Below are 16424 nucleotides of genomic sequence, written 5' to 3'. Positions count from 1 at the left end.
CTCATTGTTCAATTCCCATCTATGAGTGAGAACATGCGGTGTTTGGTTTTTTGTCGTTGCGATAGTTTGCTGAGAATGATGGTTTCCAGCTTCATCCATGTCCCTACAAAGGACATGAACTCATCATTTTTTATGGCTGCATAGTATTCCATGGTGTATATGTGCCACATTTTTTTAATCCAGTCTATCATTGTTGGACATTTGGGTTGGTTCCAAGTCTTTGCTATTCTGAATAGTGCCGCAATAAACATACGTGTGCATGTGTCTTTATAGCAGCATGATTTATAATCCTTTGGGTATATACCCAGTAATGGGATGGCTGGGTCAAATGGTATTTCTAGTTCTAGATCCCTGAGGAATCGCCACACTGATTTCCACAATGGTTGAACTAGTTTACAGTCCCACCAACAGTGTCAGAGTTCCTATTTCTCCACATCCTCTTCAGCACCTGTTGTTTCCTGACTTTTTAATGATTGCCATTCTAGTTGGTGTGAGATGGTATCTCATTGTGGTTTTGATTTGTGTTTCTCTGATGGCCAGTGATGATGAGCATTTTTTCTTGTGTCTTTTGGCTGTATAAATGTCTTCTTTTGAGAAGTGTCTGTTCATATCCTTTGCCCACTTTTTGATGGGGTTGTTTGTTTTTTTCTTGTAAATTTGAGTTCATTGTAGATTCTGGATATTAGCCCTTTGTCAGATGAGTAGATTGCAAAAATTTTCTCCCATTCTGTAGGTTGCCTGTTCACTCTGATGGTAGTTTCTTTTGCTGTGCAGAAGCTGTTTAGTTTAATTAGATCCCATTTGTCAATTTTGGCTTTTGTTGCCTTCGCTTTTGGTGTTTTAGACATGAAGTCCTTGCCCATGCCTATGTCCTGAATGGTATTGCCTAGGTTTTCTTCTAGGGTTTTTATGGTTTTAGGTCTAACATTTAAATCTTTAATCCATCTTGAATTAATTTTAGTATAAGGTGTAAGGAAGGGATCCAGTTTCAGCTTTCTACATATGCCTAGCCAGTTTTCCCAGCACCATTTATTAAATAGGGAATCCTTTTCCCATTGCTTGTTTTTCTCAGGTTTGTCAAAGATCAGATACTTGTAGATATGTGGCATTATTTCTGAGGGCTCTGTTCTGTTCCATTGATCTATATCTCTGTTTTGGTACCAGTACCATGCTGTTTTGGTTACTGTAGCCTTGTAGTATAGTTTGAAGTCAGGTAGTGTGATGCCTCCAGCTTTGTTCTTTTGGCTTAGGATTGACTTGGCAATGCAGGATCTTTTTTGGTTCCATATGAACTTTAAAGTAGCTTTTTCCAATTCTGTGAAGAAAGTCATTGGTAGCTTTATGGGGTTGGCATTGAATCTATAAATTACCTTGGGCAGTATGGCCATTTTCATGATATTGATTCTTCCCACCCATGAGCATGAAATGTCCTTCCATTTGTTTGTATCCTCTTTTATTTCATTGAACAGTGGTTTGTAGTTCTCCTTGAAGAGGTCCTTCACATCCCTTGTAAGTTGGATTCCTAGGTATTTTATCCTCTTTGAAGCAATTGTGAATGGGAGTTCACTCATGATTTGGCTCTCTGTTTGTCTGTTATTGATGTATAAGAATGCTTGTGATTTTTGCACATTGATTTTGTATCCTGAGACTTTGCTGAAGTTGCTTATCAGCGTAAGGAGATTTTGGGCTGAGATGATGGGGTTTTCTAGATATACAATCATGTCATCTGCAAACAGGGACAATTTGATTTCCTCTTCTACTAATTGGATACCCTTTATTTCTTTATCCTTCCTGATTGCCGTGGCCAGAACTTCCAACACTACACTGAATAGGAGTGGTGAGAGAGGGCATCCCTGTCTTGTGCCAGTTTTCAAAGAGAATGCTTCCAGTTTTTGCCCATTCAGTATGATATAGGCTGTGGGTCTGTCATAGATAGCTCTTATTATTTTGAGATATGTCCCATCAATACCTAATTTATTGAGAGTTTTTAGCATGAAGGGCTGTTGAATTTTGTCAAATGCCTTTTCTGCATCTATTAAGATAATCATGTGGTTTTTGTCTTTGGTTCTGTTTATATGCTGGATTACATTTATTGATTTGCATATGTTGAACCAGCCTTGCATCCCAGGGATGAAGCCCACTTATCATCGTGGTTAAGCTTTTTGATGTGCTGCTGGATTCGGTTTGCCAGTATTTTATTGAGGATTTTTGCATCTATGTTCATCAAGGATATTGGTCTAAAATTCTCTTTTTTGGTTGTGTCTCTGCCAGGCTTTGGTATCAGGATGATGCTGACCTCATAAAATGAGTTAGGGAGGATTCCCTCTTTTTCTATTGATTGGAATAGTTTCAGAAGGAATGGTAACAGCTCCTCCTTGTACCTCTGGTAGAATTTGGCTGTCAATCCGTCTGGTCCTGGACTATTTTTGGTTGGTAAGCTATTAATTATTGCCTCAATTTCAGAGCCTGTTATTGGTCTATTCAGAGAGTCAACTTCTTCCTGGTTTAGTCTTGGGAGAGTGTCTGTGTCGAGGAATTTATCCATTTCTTCCAGATTTTCTAGTTTATTTGTGTAGAGGTGTTTATAGTATTCTCCGATGGTAGTCTGTATTTCTGTGGGATCAGTGGTGATATCCCCTTTATCATTTTTTATTGTGTCTATTTGATTCTTCTCTCTTTTCTTCTTTATTAGCCTTGCTAGCGGTCTATCAATTTTGTTGATCTTTTCAAAAAACCAGCTCCTGGCTTCATTGATTTTTTGAAGGGTTGTTTTGTGTCTCTATTTCCTTCAGTTCAGGCAGTTAATTTTTAAAGGACTCCAGCTCTTTCTCTTTCTCAAGGGGAATCGGGTTTCTTACATATAACTGAGTTTCTGCTTACACATTCTTTAATTTCTTTTAATTCCTGTTCCACAGTGGTGCGATCTCAGCTCACTATAGCAGTTTTATTTATAAGTGCTAAAATTTGTATGTAACCAAGATGTCTATCAATAGGTGAATGCATAAACAAACTGTGGTACATCCATACAATAGAATATTACTAAACAGAAAAAAAATCATCTATCAAGCCACAAAAAGACAGAGAGGAACATTAAATGAATATTGCTAAGTGAAAGACGCCAGTAAAATAACTACATACCATATAATTCCAACTATATGACATTCTTAAAAGCAAAACTACAGAGACAGTAAAAAGTGATTGCTGGAGTCTCAGGGGGAAGGGAGGAATGACCAGGTAAGCCACAGGGGATTTTTAGAACACTAAAACTATTCTGTATGATACTGGAATTGTGAATACATAAATACAGGACACCATGTATTTGTCAAAACCCACAGTAGCCATGTACAGGGGTGAACACCTGGAATTCCAGCTACTTAGGAGACTGAGTCAGGAGGATCCCTTAAGCCCAGGAGCTTGAGACCAGCCTAGCGAGACAAACATAGCAAGACACTGTTTCACAAAAAAAAAAACAAAAACAGACCTGCAAGACAAAGTGTGAACCTTAATGTAAACCATGAACTTTAGTTAATAATAACGTATCAATATTAGTTCAACTGAAACAAATGTACCACACTAATGCAAGATGTTAATAATAGATGAAAATTATGCAAAGGAGAGGGATAAATGGAAACTACTTTCTGCTCAATTTTTCTGTAAATCTAAAGTCTATTAATTTAAAAATATTCTCAAATAGAAAACTCCAGACATAGGCTTCATTGAAGAATTCTTCCAAACATTTAAAAAATAACAAATCTTATAACACTCTTATGTCAAATAAAATTTTAAAAGGGAGGCAGCACTTCCCTACTCATTTTATGAGGCCAGCATAACCTTGACATAAAACTTGACAAAGATGGTTACAAGGAAGGAAAATTACATACCAATCGTTCTCACGACATTATAGCAATATTTATACCCTAATTCTTGGAGTTCTGTTAGCTCCACTGTAGAAAGCCACTACAAAAGAATGTCACCCCCAGCCAAATAATAAGAAAACCATACAATATTCAAAAATCATACATTTTGAACCCATCTAAACTGAAGCTATAAGACAACCAAGTGAATTAAATTCCAAGTAGTAACAAACTCCTTCAAGGACATATGAGATTCTAAACTACTTCACCTTTGGCAGAGCACAGGAGGAAAAGGAAGCTACCATACAAGACAGTAAGAAATGAACTAAAATGTTAACTATCATAGACAAGATGTAGGCTAGTGTGTCCGTTTGGAATAATTTTGGAACCCAAAATGCAAGGGGAATTCACACACATTTGCATACTCCTTTCCATAGGTCTATGCCAGGTGCCCATACAAAAGACTGAGAGCAGAAATCTACAAAGAGCACTCTGGTGGCACAGGTGTGCAAAACGAGATAGGCTGCCACTGCAGGACAAGCATAAAACTGCCACCTTGGCCAAACTCTCCTCTCATCTGAAGCAAAGGACTAAAAACACTGAGGAAGGTTCAGAAACCCTCCCATTCTGAAGACAAGGCAGTAATCCACTGCTTCTGGGGGTGGGATAGATACAAAAACCCTCAACCTCATAGGAAAATAAGAAAACTCTCTTGGGCCCAGGATCCTACAACAGTACAAAGCAGAGGTAAATTAGCACTAGGGCAGGGCAGGTATGGGTCTTTTACTCAATACTTAGCACAGATACAAGGCAGAACTGGGCTGCCAAAGGGATAAGGGGATGGAACATGCCAAAGCTGGGAAAGCTCCACACCCAAGGATAAAGCACATGGACTGAGTCAGAAAAACAGATGACTCCTGCACCTACTATGAGCCCAGGACTGAATAACAAGCAACAGACTTCTGCTGGGGACAAGAGCATAGAGAGAGATCTCCCCCTGAGGAAACAGGCAAGGAGACAGAAGAAAGTCAAGGATGTAGTAGAAACAATGAGGAAAACTCTATAGTACCCTAAGATCTATGCCAAGCACAAAGTAACAGCAGTCTACTACTGGGTTTTGTTGTTGTTGTTGTTTGCGTTTTTGAGATGAAGTCTCGCTCTGTCCCCTAGGTTGAAGGGCAGTGGCACGATCTCAGCTCGCTGCAACCTCCACCTCCCAGGTTCAAGCAATTCTCCTGCCTCAGCTTCCCAAGTAGTTGGGATTACAGGAATGCACCACCACACCTGGCTAATTTTTGTATTTTTAGTAGAGACAGGGTTTCACCATGCTGGCAAGGCTGGTCTCAAACTCCTGGCCTTAAGTGATTTGCCCGCCTCAGCCTCCTAACTACTTCTAGTTTCAAGGGAATCTGAAGCCTGTGATATAGTGAAGGTAATGACAACAATAACAAAACCCAAACCTAGCTTGATCCTTGTCTATATTGACTGAAGCCCCTACACTCAGTAAGGATATAGAATACTGAAACAAAATTGTCTACTAGACCTAATTGACAATTACGGAACAGAAACAGCAGAATAAGCATGCTTTTCAAGTACATATGAAACAAACAAGATAAAACATATTCTGGATCATAAAAGTAAGTAAACAGCTAAAATCATACATATTTTATTCTTGACCATAAGAGAATTAAACTAGAAATCAATCAAAGAAAGATACTGGTAAACAACGCATTTATAAATAACCCATGGGTTATTAGAACCCATAAAATCACAAGAGAATTTTTTTAAATTTTAATTGGGTGAAAATGGCAATAGACTATATCCTAATTTATAGACACAGATAAACCAGTACATAGAAAGAAATTTAGAGCATTTAATTAGAAGAGAATAAAGGTCTCAAATCAAATATCTAAATTTCACCTAAATAGCTTTAAAAATGCAAATTAAATCCAAAGCAAGCAGAAAAAAAAATTAAGGAAAAAAATCAGAGCGACTGAAAACAGAAAAACAATCAAACCAAGAGCTACTTCTTTGAAAGTATTAATATAATTGATAAAGCTCTAGCCAGATTAACTAGAGAAAAAAGAATGCATGGCCACGCGCAGTGGCTTATGCCTTTAATCCCAGCCCTTTAGGAGGCCAAGGCGGGTGGATCACGAGGTCAGGAGATCGAGACCATCCTGGCTAACACAGTGAAATCCCGTCTTTACTAAAAATACAAAAAATCAGCTGGGCATGGTGGCAGGTGCCTGTAGTCCCAGCTACTCAGGAGGCTGAGGCAGGAGAATGGCGTGAACCTGGGAGGCAGAGCTTGCAGTGAGCCGAGATCATGCCACTGCACTCCAGCCTGGGTGACAAAGCGAGATTTCATCTCAAAAAAAAAAAAAAAAAAGAACACATATGACAATATAAGGAATGAAAGAGGGGCTATCACTACAAATCCTGCAGACACTAAAAGGAACATAAGGGGATCATATAAACAATTTTATACCAGTAAATTCATTAAAATAAATTAAGTGCGGCAACTTCTTGAAACATAAAAACTACAAAAGCTTACAGAAGAAGAAATAGATAACCTGAATGGCCTGCATATATTTTTAATTGAATTTTTTTAATTAAAAATGTGTCCATAAAGAAAACTCTAGGCCCCAGTGACTTTGCTGGGAACTCTACCAAATATTTAAGGAGCAAATAATATTAATTCTACATAAATTTCTTCCAGAAAATAAGGAACACTTCCCAACTCATTTTATAAGATCATCATTAACTGGTATCGAAAGCAGACAAGCAGACAAAGTGTTACAAGAAAAAAAAAAAACTACAAAGTAATATCTTTTTTTTTTTTTTTTTTTTATTGAGACAAGGTCTGGCTCTATCACCCAGGCTGAAGTGCAGTGGTGCGATCTCTGCTCACTGCAACCTCTGCTACCCAGGTTCAAGCCATCCTCCCACCTCAACCTCTCAAGTAGCTGGGACTACAGGTGCACACTGCCACACTGGCTAATTTTTGTATTTTTTGTAGAGATAGGGTTTTGCCATGTTGCGCAGGCTGGTCTCAAACTCGTGAGCTCAAGCGATCTGCCCACCTTGGCCTCCCAAAGTGCTGGGATTACAGGCATGAGCCACCGCGCCCGGCCACAAACCAGTATCTTTCATAAACACAGTTACAAAATCTTCAGCAAAATGTTAGCAAATTGAGTCAAGAAATATATAAAAAGGATAATGCATCATAACCAAGTGGAATTTATCTCAGGAATATAAAATTGGTGCAACATTCAAAGCCAATCAGTATTATTCATCATATCAACATGAGCAGGAAAAATAATATGAACATATCTACAGACATAAAAAAAGTACTTAACAAAGTTCAACATCCATTCATGATAAAACCCTCAGAAAACTAGGGATAGAATAGAGCTTCCTCAACCTGCAAAAAAGCATCTGCAAAACATTGCACTGGAGGCATTATCCAGTACAATAAGTCAAGAGAAAGAAATAAAAGGCACATGGATTGGAAAGGAAGAAGTAAAACTGTCTTTAGTTCATTATGATACATGTACCTGGAAAATCTTAAGTAATCTACAGAAAAGGTACTATAACCAATATATAAGTTTAGCAAGTTCTCAGGATACATAGTAAATAGATCAATATCAATTACATTTCTGTATGTTAAAAATAAAAAATTAAAACTTAAGTCACCATTTACAATAGCATCAAAAACCATGAAATACTTAAGAGGAAGATCTTAACAAAGAGTGTGCAATATTTGTGTGCTGAAACTACAAAACACTGACAAGAGAAAATAAAAACAACATAAATAAATGAAAAGATAAACTATGTCCATGGGCCAGAAAATTTAATATTGCTAAAATCTCAATTCTCCCCAAATTGATCTACAGATTCAACATAATCCCAATCCAATTTTCAACAATTTTTGTAGTAATTTATAAGAGGATTCTAAAATTTATATAACAAAGCAAAGGACCTAGAATAGCCAAAATAATTTTGGGAAAAAAAGGAACAAATTTGGAGGACTTTGATCTCAAGGCTTACTATAAAGTTACAAAAAGCAAGATAGTGTGGTATTGTATGATGAACAAATAGATCAATGGAACAAAATAGAGAGCCAGAAATTTTGTGTGCGTGTAATTGATTTTTGACAAAGGTGCCAAGGAAACTAGCAGAGAAAGGATAGGTTTTTCAACAAATCAGTAATGGAAATACTGGCTATCCATATGCAAAAAAAAAAAAAAAAGCTTACCTTGCACCATATACAATAATTAACTCAAAATGGATTACAAAATGGATCACACTTCTACATTTAGGATCACAGACCTAAATGTAGAAGCTAAAACTATAAAACTTCTAGAACAAACAAACATAGTAGAAACTTTTTTAAGACATTGAGTTAGGCAAACATTTTTAGGTAGGGAACAAAAAGCACAAATCATAAAACAATTCATAAAAATTTATGTCACCAAAACTAAGCATTTTTCTCTTTCAAAGACCCAGTTAAGAAAATGAAAAGATAATCCACAGACTGGGCAGGGTGCAGTGGCTCACGTCTGTAATCCCAGCACTTTGGGAGCCTGAGGCAGGCAGATCACTTGAGATCAGGAGTTCAAGACCAGCCTGGCCAACATGGTGAAACCCCGTCTCTACTGAAAATATAAAAAATTAGCTGGGCATGGTGGTGGATGCCTGTAATCCCAGCTATTCAGGAGGTGGAGGCGGGAGGATCACTTGAACCTGGGAGGCAGAGGTTGTAGTGAGCCGAGATCACACCACTGCACTCCAGCCTGGGTGACAGAGGGAGACTCCGTTTCAAAAAAAAAAGAAAGATAATCCACAGACTAGGAGAAAATATTTGCAAGACGCACATCTGATAAAGACTTACATCATAGAGAAAGAATCCTTACAACTCAACAATAAGAATGGGCAGAAGATTTGAAGACTACCTCACCAAAAAAGATATAAGCACATAAGAAAATGCTTAATATCATTAGTCATTAGGGAAATGCAATAAAAGCAAAAATAAGATACTATTACACTTCTACTAGAGAAGTATAATTAATTAATAAAAATAAATAAAAGACTGGCAACATCAGGTGCTATCAAGGACGCAAAACAACTGGAACTCTCAGAATTGCTTGTGGGAATGGAAAATGATACAGCCACTTTGGAAAAGTGTGACAGTTTCTCATAGAATGAAAATTACACTTACCATACAAGTCAGCAATTCCAACCCTAGGTATTTATCCAAGAAAAAAAGAAACAAATATCCAAGCAAAATCGTATACTAGAATGTATATATCAGCTTTACTTATAATCTCTAAAACCAGAAAGCAACCCAAATGCGCTTCACACAATGATGGATAAACAAGCCATTGTACATTCAAACACTGAAATATTACTCAGCAATAAAAAGGAATAGAACTACTGAAATATCAACAAAATGGATGAATCTCAAAAGCACTGTGTTAAATGCCAGAAAGCAGGCACAAAATGTACAAACTGTATGATTTCATTTATATGAGTCACAAAAAGGCAAAGATCTCAAACAATCTGTGCATCCTCAGTGCCTAGCATGTTATAAAATATCCAATAAATGCTAGGTGGTGGACGGATAGACAAGGAATAATTGCAGGGAGGGTAAAGTGCAAGAAAGTGATACATTGACGAGAAAGCAGAAAGGTACTTGGGGGCCCAAGTCCACCCACAGGACGGAAAAAGTGAGGGAAGGCACGGTCCAAGCTACCTTCAGTGAGTCCAGCAGCTTAAAAAATTAGACCCTGTAAATGACTACAAGAATAGTTAAATGAGTAAGCGTTTCTCTGGTCTGAAAAAAAGGTGTGATGCGCCCCACCCTTCTTTAAAAATCTATTAACCACGCCTGGGGCTGAGGCAGCACAGCTTGCACCGGACAGGGAGGTGGGGTTTTTTTGTTTTGTTTTGTTTTTGTCTTTTTGTTTTTTGAGCACCAGAGCGGAGCTGGAGAGATCAGAGGCGAGCTCTGGCTTGAGTGAGGAGGGTGAAGAAGAGACATCGCCGCGGCCCCGCCCGTCTCCATCCCTTCCCACTCGGCCTCACTTACCCAGGCCTGCCGTTCCAGCTGAGAGTACAAATTGGAGCCCTTGAGCTTTTGGACTATCTGGGCAATAATGAGAGAGAGGTCCGACTCCTCCTGCAACATTTCCCCTGCCCTAGCCCGCCAAGCCGCGGGGACAGGCCGCCGGCGCGGAGCGAACGGGCTACCGGGTCCCACTCAGGGCCAGTGACACTTCTCCGGGACCTTATTACACTGGGACTCCTCCAGCGGGCGTTACCAGGCAACTGCCGAGCCTTGTGTCCGTCCCTCTGTGGTCCCCTCAGCGCCTGAAGGCCACAGCATCTGCGTTCCGCCGGCGGAAAAAGACCGGGGCGAGGAGGACGCTTTTCACACCATTATTCCTGCCTTGTCTATGGTTGAAAGGCAAGAAAGCTCATTCCTTCAGAGCCACAGCGCCTCTGATGCACAAGGGGGACAAGGAGAATTGTGCGTTTTACTATATAAAGGATCACTCTCTTCCACCTCTCAATTTCTGCAGAAACAGGACTGTGGCACGCAATGATACTGCGAATTACAACCACGAATTGTTAAGCTCTGACACTACCTGCGTAAACGTGTTACAGTTTCCGCCTCTGTAAAATAACACCCAGTTTGCAGGATGTTGTGATGATTAGCTGAGGTAAAAATCGTGAAGGTGCCTAGCACTGTACCATAGCACTCCATTTTACTTCATTTTCTCTCGTTTCTATTCTCTGGAGTCTTATACCAGGAATAAGTAGACAATCTCCTCTCATCTAACAACTACGAATTAACCAACAGGCATTATTTGTAGGTTTTCTGCAAAGCGTTAGCAATTCAAGGATGAATAAGACATTGTCCCAGTCTTCAAGGAATTTACCATCTAGATTCATCCTCTTCCGTATATTCATTCATTTAAGCATTTATGCATAATTCATTCAGCTTTCAACTTATTGAACATTTACATAAAAGGAACTGTGTGGGCACAAAGGTTTAATAAAATATGGTTCTTGCCTTCAAGGAAATGCACAAAAGATTTTTAGCAGAACTAAAAGTAACTGACTTAAATTATTGAATGACATCCCCAAAGGCCAACGGCACCTCCCTTCCCCCCTCAAAAAAGGCCTAGTGAATAATACATTAGAATAATCTCACAAAAATAATCAAAATTGAGTTCAAATGTGTATATGCATATTTTAAGCAAAGAAAAAGTAGGATTTTAAGAAAACAAACCAAGATTGCTGCAAAAGCTACTCTAACTAGAAATAAAGAGATCTCATTCAATCAAATGTAGATTCTAATTCAATAGGTCTCTGGTGAGAACTGGTAAACTGCATTTCTGACAAGTCCAAGAAATTATGATGCCGATGGTCCAAAGACTACATTCTGAATAGCAAAGGACTAAAGCAGGAAATAATATGAATTCAAAGGGACTGGACCCGGGCCTCTATGCACAACACTCTGACATTTATAACACCACCATCCAGAATACTGAGATGATAAGTACAAATTCTAAATAACTTGGTAAAGTCGGTTTATTAAACCAAGTTTAGAAAGAGGCAGGCAGGAAAGAAACAAAGCACTTAAAGGCAATTAATGACAGACTCTCTAAAATGCAGTTTCTTTACAAAACATTCTCTCACAACTCAGAATTTCTCAAAGTTGCAGATAAGTAGATATTGTCAACTCTTTATAGTCCTTCCATCTCAACTCTCCACCCATCCATGAATTCCCACCATGAACCTCACTTTGAACAGAGAGACAGAGAGAGGAGAGAGAGCACTACCGTAACAGTCCCTTTGAGATTGAAAGAAGTGGAGTGATTAGCTGCCAAAGAGATAAAGATGCTTCAGCTGAAAAGATTAGTAGAGCGTTGAAGCCAATGATGAAGCTGTAGAGCAGAAGAAAAGGCATAGATAGTGCCTGGAGTCAGAAAACATTCTGGCTTCCTTCCTAGTATGTACCCTGGGAATTGCATGAGTCTCTTTCCCTATCAGTTTCATTTTCTTCTCTGTATCAAGAGTGTAAAATATCCAACTAAGGAGATAGTATGAGGAACAAATGTACCAAGTATTAGACTATTAATATATATTAATAAATTAAATATTGAAACTGTGATAATTAAATAAAAATAATGCCCAGTACTATTGACAAGAGAATAGAAAGTAACTAAATAAACATAGCAACATATGTGAAAGTGCCCAGAACAATTCCTTGCACAGATGGAGACTTAAATAATTTTGTTAAAGAAGAGAACAATTATAAGCTTAAAGCAACAATTACGAAGTTTGGCTCTGATTCGGAAAGCATGTCCAAGCAAAAAAAAAAAGTCTCTTAATCCTAATATTTTTAAATTGTTTTTTACATACATAGAAGCAGATGTGTCGGAGTATAATTTAATTACAGAATGGTCTCTGTTCTCTATTTCCAATTCATTTTAGCAAAACTTTTCAGAACACCTGCTCTAGGCAAGAAATGGCAAGGAATACAAAGATGAGTAAGAAATGGTCCTTTCTTTCAAGAAATTTCAGTCCCAAAGGAATGATGTGGCTGCTATACAAAGAGTTATAATGGTAGATAGACTACTTCAGTCTCCCGCCTGCATGTCTGGAAATTTTATTACTTTAAAGTCATTGTCTCACAAGAAACTGAAGGTACAGATTACCATCTCCATCCCACAGGGCGGAACTTGGCCTTGAAAATCTGGTGGCACATATACACCATGGAATACTATGCAGCCATAAAAAAGAATGAGTTCATGGCCTTTGTAGGGACATGGATGAAGCTGGAAACCATCATTATCAGCAAACTAACACAGGAACAGAAAACCAAACACCCCATGTTCTCACTCATAAGCAGGAGTTGAACCATGAGAACACATGGACGCAGGGAGGGGAATATCACACACCAGGGCCTGTTAGGGGATGGGGGCAAGGGAAGGGAGAGCATTAGGACAAATACCTAATGCATGCAGGGCTTAAAACCTAGATGACAGGTTGATGGGTGCAGCAAACCACCATGGTACATGTATACCTATGTAACAAACCTGCACATTCTGCACATGTGTCCCAGAACTTAAAGTATAATAAATAAATTTTTAAAAAAAGAAAATCCTTACTGTACCAAAGGTGGGTAGAGAATGGGAAAATCCTCTATTCCTGACATTTCAGAGAGACTAACAGATGAATAGCAAGAGGGGGTGCAATTTTATCTGAATAGTTAAAACTATACAAACAGAGACAAAATTAAACTAGATGCAGAGGGAAATCTCCTCAAAATTCTCTCAAATTTAGGACAGAGGTACTTCTGGGCCAACATGTGTAGGGCTCTGGGCCCAGCCCTGCCTTTCTCAGACCTGCTTGGTTTGATCTATTCTTCATATAATGCTGTGTCCGTTTTCACTGGGGAGGGGCAGAGGATACATTTGAAAACCACTGACTAGTGGTATCACATGGCGAGGTTGTGGAACGCATCAAAAACAACCTACCAGCCTAACTCAAAATTGAAACACCCTTCAAGGGTACACTGAAACATATCTTTACTTTATTCACATGAGGGTGGTTCATGTAAACTGTACCATCTGGAGTGAAAAATACTTTCCACTGTTGTTTTAGAAAGAGATTGTTTTTAACGTGCCATGTCTGCAGGATAAATTCAACTGTTTGTTGCCAGGAATTTACTTAGAATAAATAAAAATCATGATGTGTGTTGTGTGTATCACACATGTCACAGGCCTCACTGTCTTTGGGAACAAATGAGGTCATATTGGTGTCAATTACCTGTCACTGGATAGTTAGCCCCATTTGTTGGCACAAGACCACAGGCCCCTTTTCAGAGTCTCTTCACATTCCAGGAGTCCTCAGGAAGTAATATATGTGGCTTAAAAAGAAATTGGCTCATGATCTTCTGCTCTGCCTGCCTTGGTGATGTCTGATGCCCTCAAGTCACTGTCCAGGGTGCTTTTCTGGGTGCCACAAAAGCACCAAAGTTGCTTAAACCCCAAGGTTCACAAAGACCTTTATGGGGGAAAAAAAAAGCCCCTTCTGCTTCTGATTGCCACCTCTCATTACGATGGCAGTCATACCTCTTTGCTGAATCCAGGCTGAGTATCAGACTATGCTATCCTCCTCCACTTTCCCATCTTTCATTCCTGTGGTCCCAGACAATTGCATGTGAATGGGGAGGACTGGGCTGCTGGCTCCATGAGTAATCTCAGGGACCGTGTTGACTCTATGCAAAAGGGAAACCTTACAGGAGAAAACCTAACTGTGGTTTAAATAATAAGATCTTTATTATTACCAACAAGTCTGGAGGAGAGTCCCAAGGTTGGTTCAGTGTCTCAGAAATGTCAAGTTTCTAAGCTCTTTCCATCTTTTCCATTCCACCACGCTTAGCGTATTGACTTTCCCTCCCTGGCTTATCGCCGCAGTCTCAAGATGGCTGCGGCAATTCCAAATATCCTGTCCTATCACTGTCTTGAAAGGCAGGAAAGAAGATGAAGCTGGAAGCCATCATTCTCAGCAAACTAACGCAGGAACAGAAAACCAAACACCGCATGTTCTTACTCATAAGCAGGAGTTGAACAATGAGAACACATGGACACAGCTAGGGGAACAACACACACTGGGGCCTGTTGGGGGGTGGGGGTTAGGGGAGGGAGAGCATTAGGACAAATACCTAATGCATGCAGGGCTTAAAACATAGATGATGGGTTGATAGGTGCAGCAAACCACAATGGCACATGTATACCTATGCAACAAACCTGCACATTCTGCACAGGTATCCCGGAACTTAAAGTAAAATAAAAAAAAAAAAGGCAGGAAAGAAGGGAGAAAAATTTTTAAAGTTCTCAATGTATACATTTCTGTTTGAGTAAAGAATATTTTTCCAAGAAGCTCCGAAGAAGACTTCCCCATAAATCTTACTGCCTGAAGCTTTGTCACGTGATCACCCCTAGTTACAAGAGAGTCTGGCAAGAGTTGATCTGGTGTTTCATCCTCAACTCTTGGAGAGAGATGAAGGAGTAGAAGAATGTCTGGTTACTTCTGCCATGATGTCCAAAATGACTTCTATGTGAGAATGGTGCTGGGATATGAACCCTTGTGAATGATATTTGGGCCACAAATAGACTACTTAAGACAATATCCAGATTACTTACCATTCACACAGAGTTGGTTGTGTGCAATTTAGACTGAGAATCTAAATTATAGTACTTATCTAGGTGGCATTTGCTTAGTACCATGGTGACATTTTGAAAGGTAAACACAAATAAGGCTAACCCATTGCAAAATAAGGCCTATGAGTAGCAGATTACATGACAGGAGCAGAATATTTGCAAATGTCATTGTAAAAAAGACAAAAATTGATGACTTGTGAAGAAAGCAGCTTGCTCATAAATTGCTTTCAACTAAGGCCTCCCTATATCTGTTAGCCACTCTACTGGAATTTGAGATTATTCCCTCTGTTGAGTTGTACAACAGAAATGAACATCAGAAATAGTCTATTCTCTAATACAATCTGTACAACTTGGGGCAAAAGAGGTTTACTGATAAAAAGTGATATTCTAGTTTCTCTAGGCACTTCCTCTAGGTTTCAGCTAACAGTAGAGCAGGATTCACTTGGCCTATTTTCTCCTCAATTCTCTGATCACTACTCTCTTCTCACCTCCTCCAAACTACACCTAACACATACATAATTGCATGTGCTCGCGCTCTCTCTCTCTCTCTCTCTCTCTCTCTCTCTCTCTTACATTTCTACTCCAGAATGTTTCCTTTTTCATGGTTCTTTCTTATTTTGGGCTTTCCTCCATTGCCACCTGGGAAACTTACATGCCTTTTGCCATCTTTTTTTGTCTTTTTTGTTCTTCCAGTTTTCTTGAAGGCCTAGCAATATGTACAAGACAAGCATATGTTATGAGAATAGGATGGCTGCAATATTGGTCCTTGAGATCAAATTGAAGATTGCAGTTGGACCTGTCTCCATCCATTATGGAAGTTAGCAAGTTGTCCATGTGGACACAGATGGGGAATTAGGATCAAGTTATAGGCCTGGAAATGTCAGAGGCCCAATAATTTGGGAGCAGAGCCAAATGTGCAGGCACAGCAAGGAGCTCTACTGCATAACTGGCAGGCCCACCGTAGATGCTGTGCACAAGAAAGGGGACTGGGGCAGGAACCAAAAGCCTGTTACCAAGACTTAATCCTGAAACAAACTCCGTGTAGTGGACAGAGCAAGACCATGGACCCTGGAACAAAGTGGGTGTCTTAGCAAGGAGAATCCTTTTAAATAGGACACTGAATTAAGTGTTTGACACAAAGGAGAAGAGAGAAGAAAAAACACAAAGACTGCACTAAGACAATAGTTCTTAGCTCAAAATTTCCTTGAATTCTCATGTTTTATCTAAAAAATTTATGAAACTATGTATGTATTCCAAAATATGCCTGTGTTTATTATAATATAAAAAGGTTTTAACAATGCGACATCGGGAAAATGAATGCACTGTT

General features: G+C 39.1%; 1 protein-coding gene across 8 annotated transcripts in view; it reads right to left on the bottom strand.

Annotated features, from left to right (window-relative positions):
* The window catches only part of TBC1D19 (TBC1 domain family member 19), a 207103-nt gene extending 196893 nt beyond the window's left edge, over nucleotides 1–10210 (bottom strand). For 6 of the 8 annotated variants that reach the window (XM_063663584.1, XM_063663585.1, XM_063663588.1 and 3 more), the window contains exon 1: nucleotides 9949–10170. In XM_063663584.1, coding sequence (XP_063519654.1) covers nucleotides 9949–10047 — 99 coding nt within the window. In that variant the 5' untranslated portion in view covers nucleotides 10048–10170. Of the gene's footprint in view, nucleotides 1–9948 lie in introns of all 8 variants that reach the window. The other 2 variants (XM_063663586.1, XM_054485276.2) reach the window with 1 other exon arrangement.
* Nucleotides 10211–16424: the final 6214 nt, after the last annotated feature.

Source organism: Pongo pygmaeus, chromosome 3, assembly GCF_028885625.2.
Source record: "Pongo pygmaeus isolate AG05252 chromosome 3, NHGRI_mPonPyg2-v2.0_pri, whole genome shotgun sequence".
In the NCBI taxonomy this organism is placed as follows: Eukaryota; Metazoa; Chordata; class Mammalia; order Primates; family Hominidae; genus Pongo; species Pongo pygmaeus.
The sequence above is the reverse complement of the archived record's forward strand: the minus strand, read 5'-3'. Positions and strand labels throughout refer to the sequence as shown.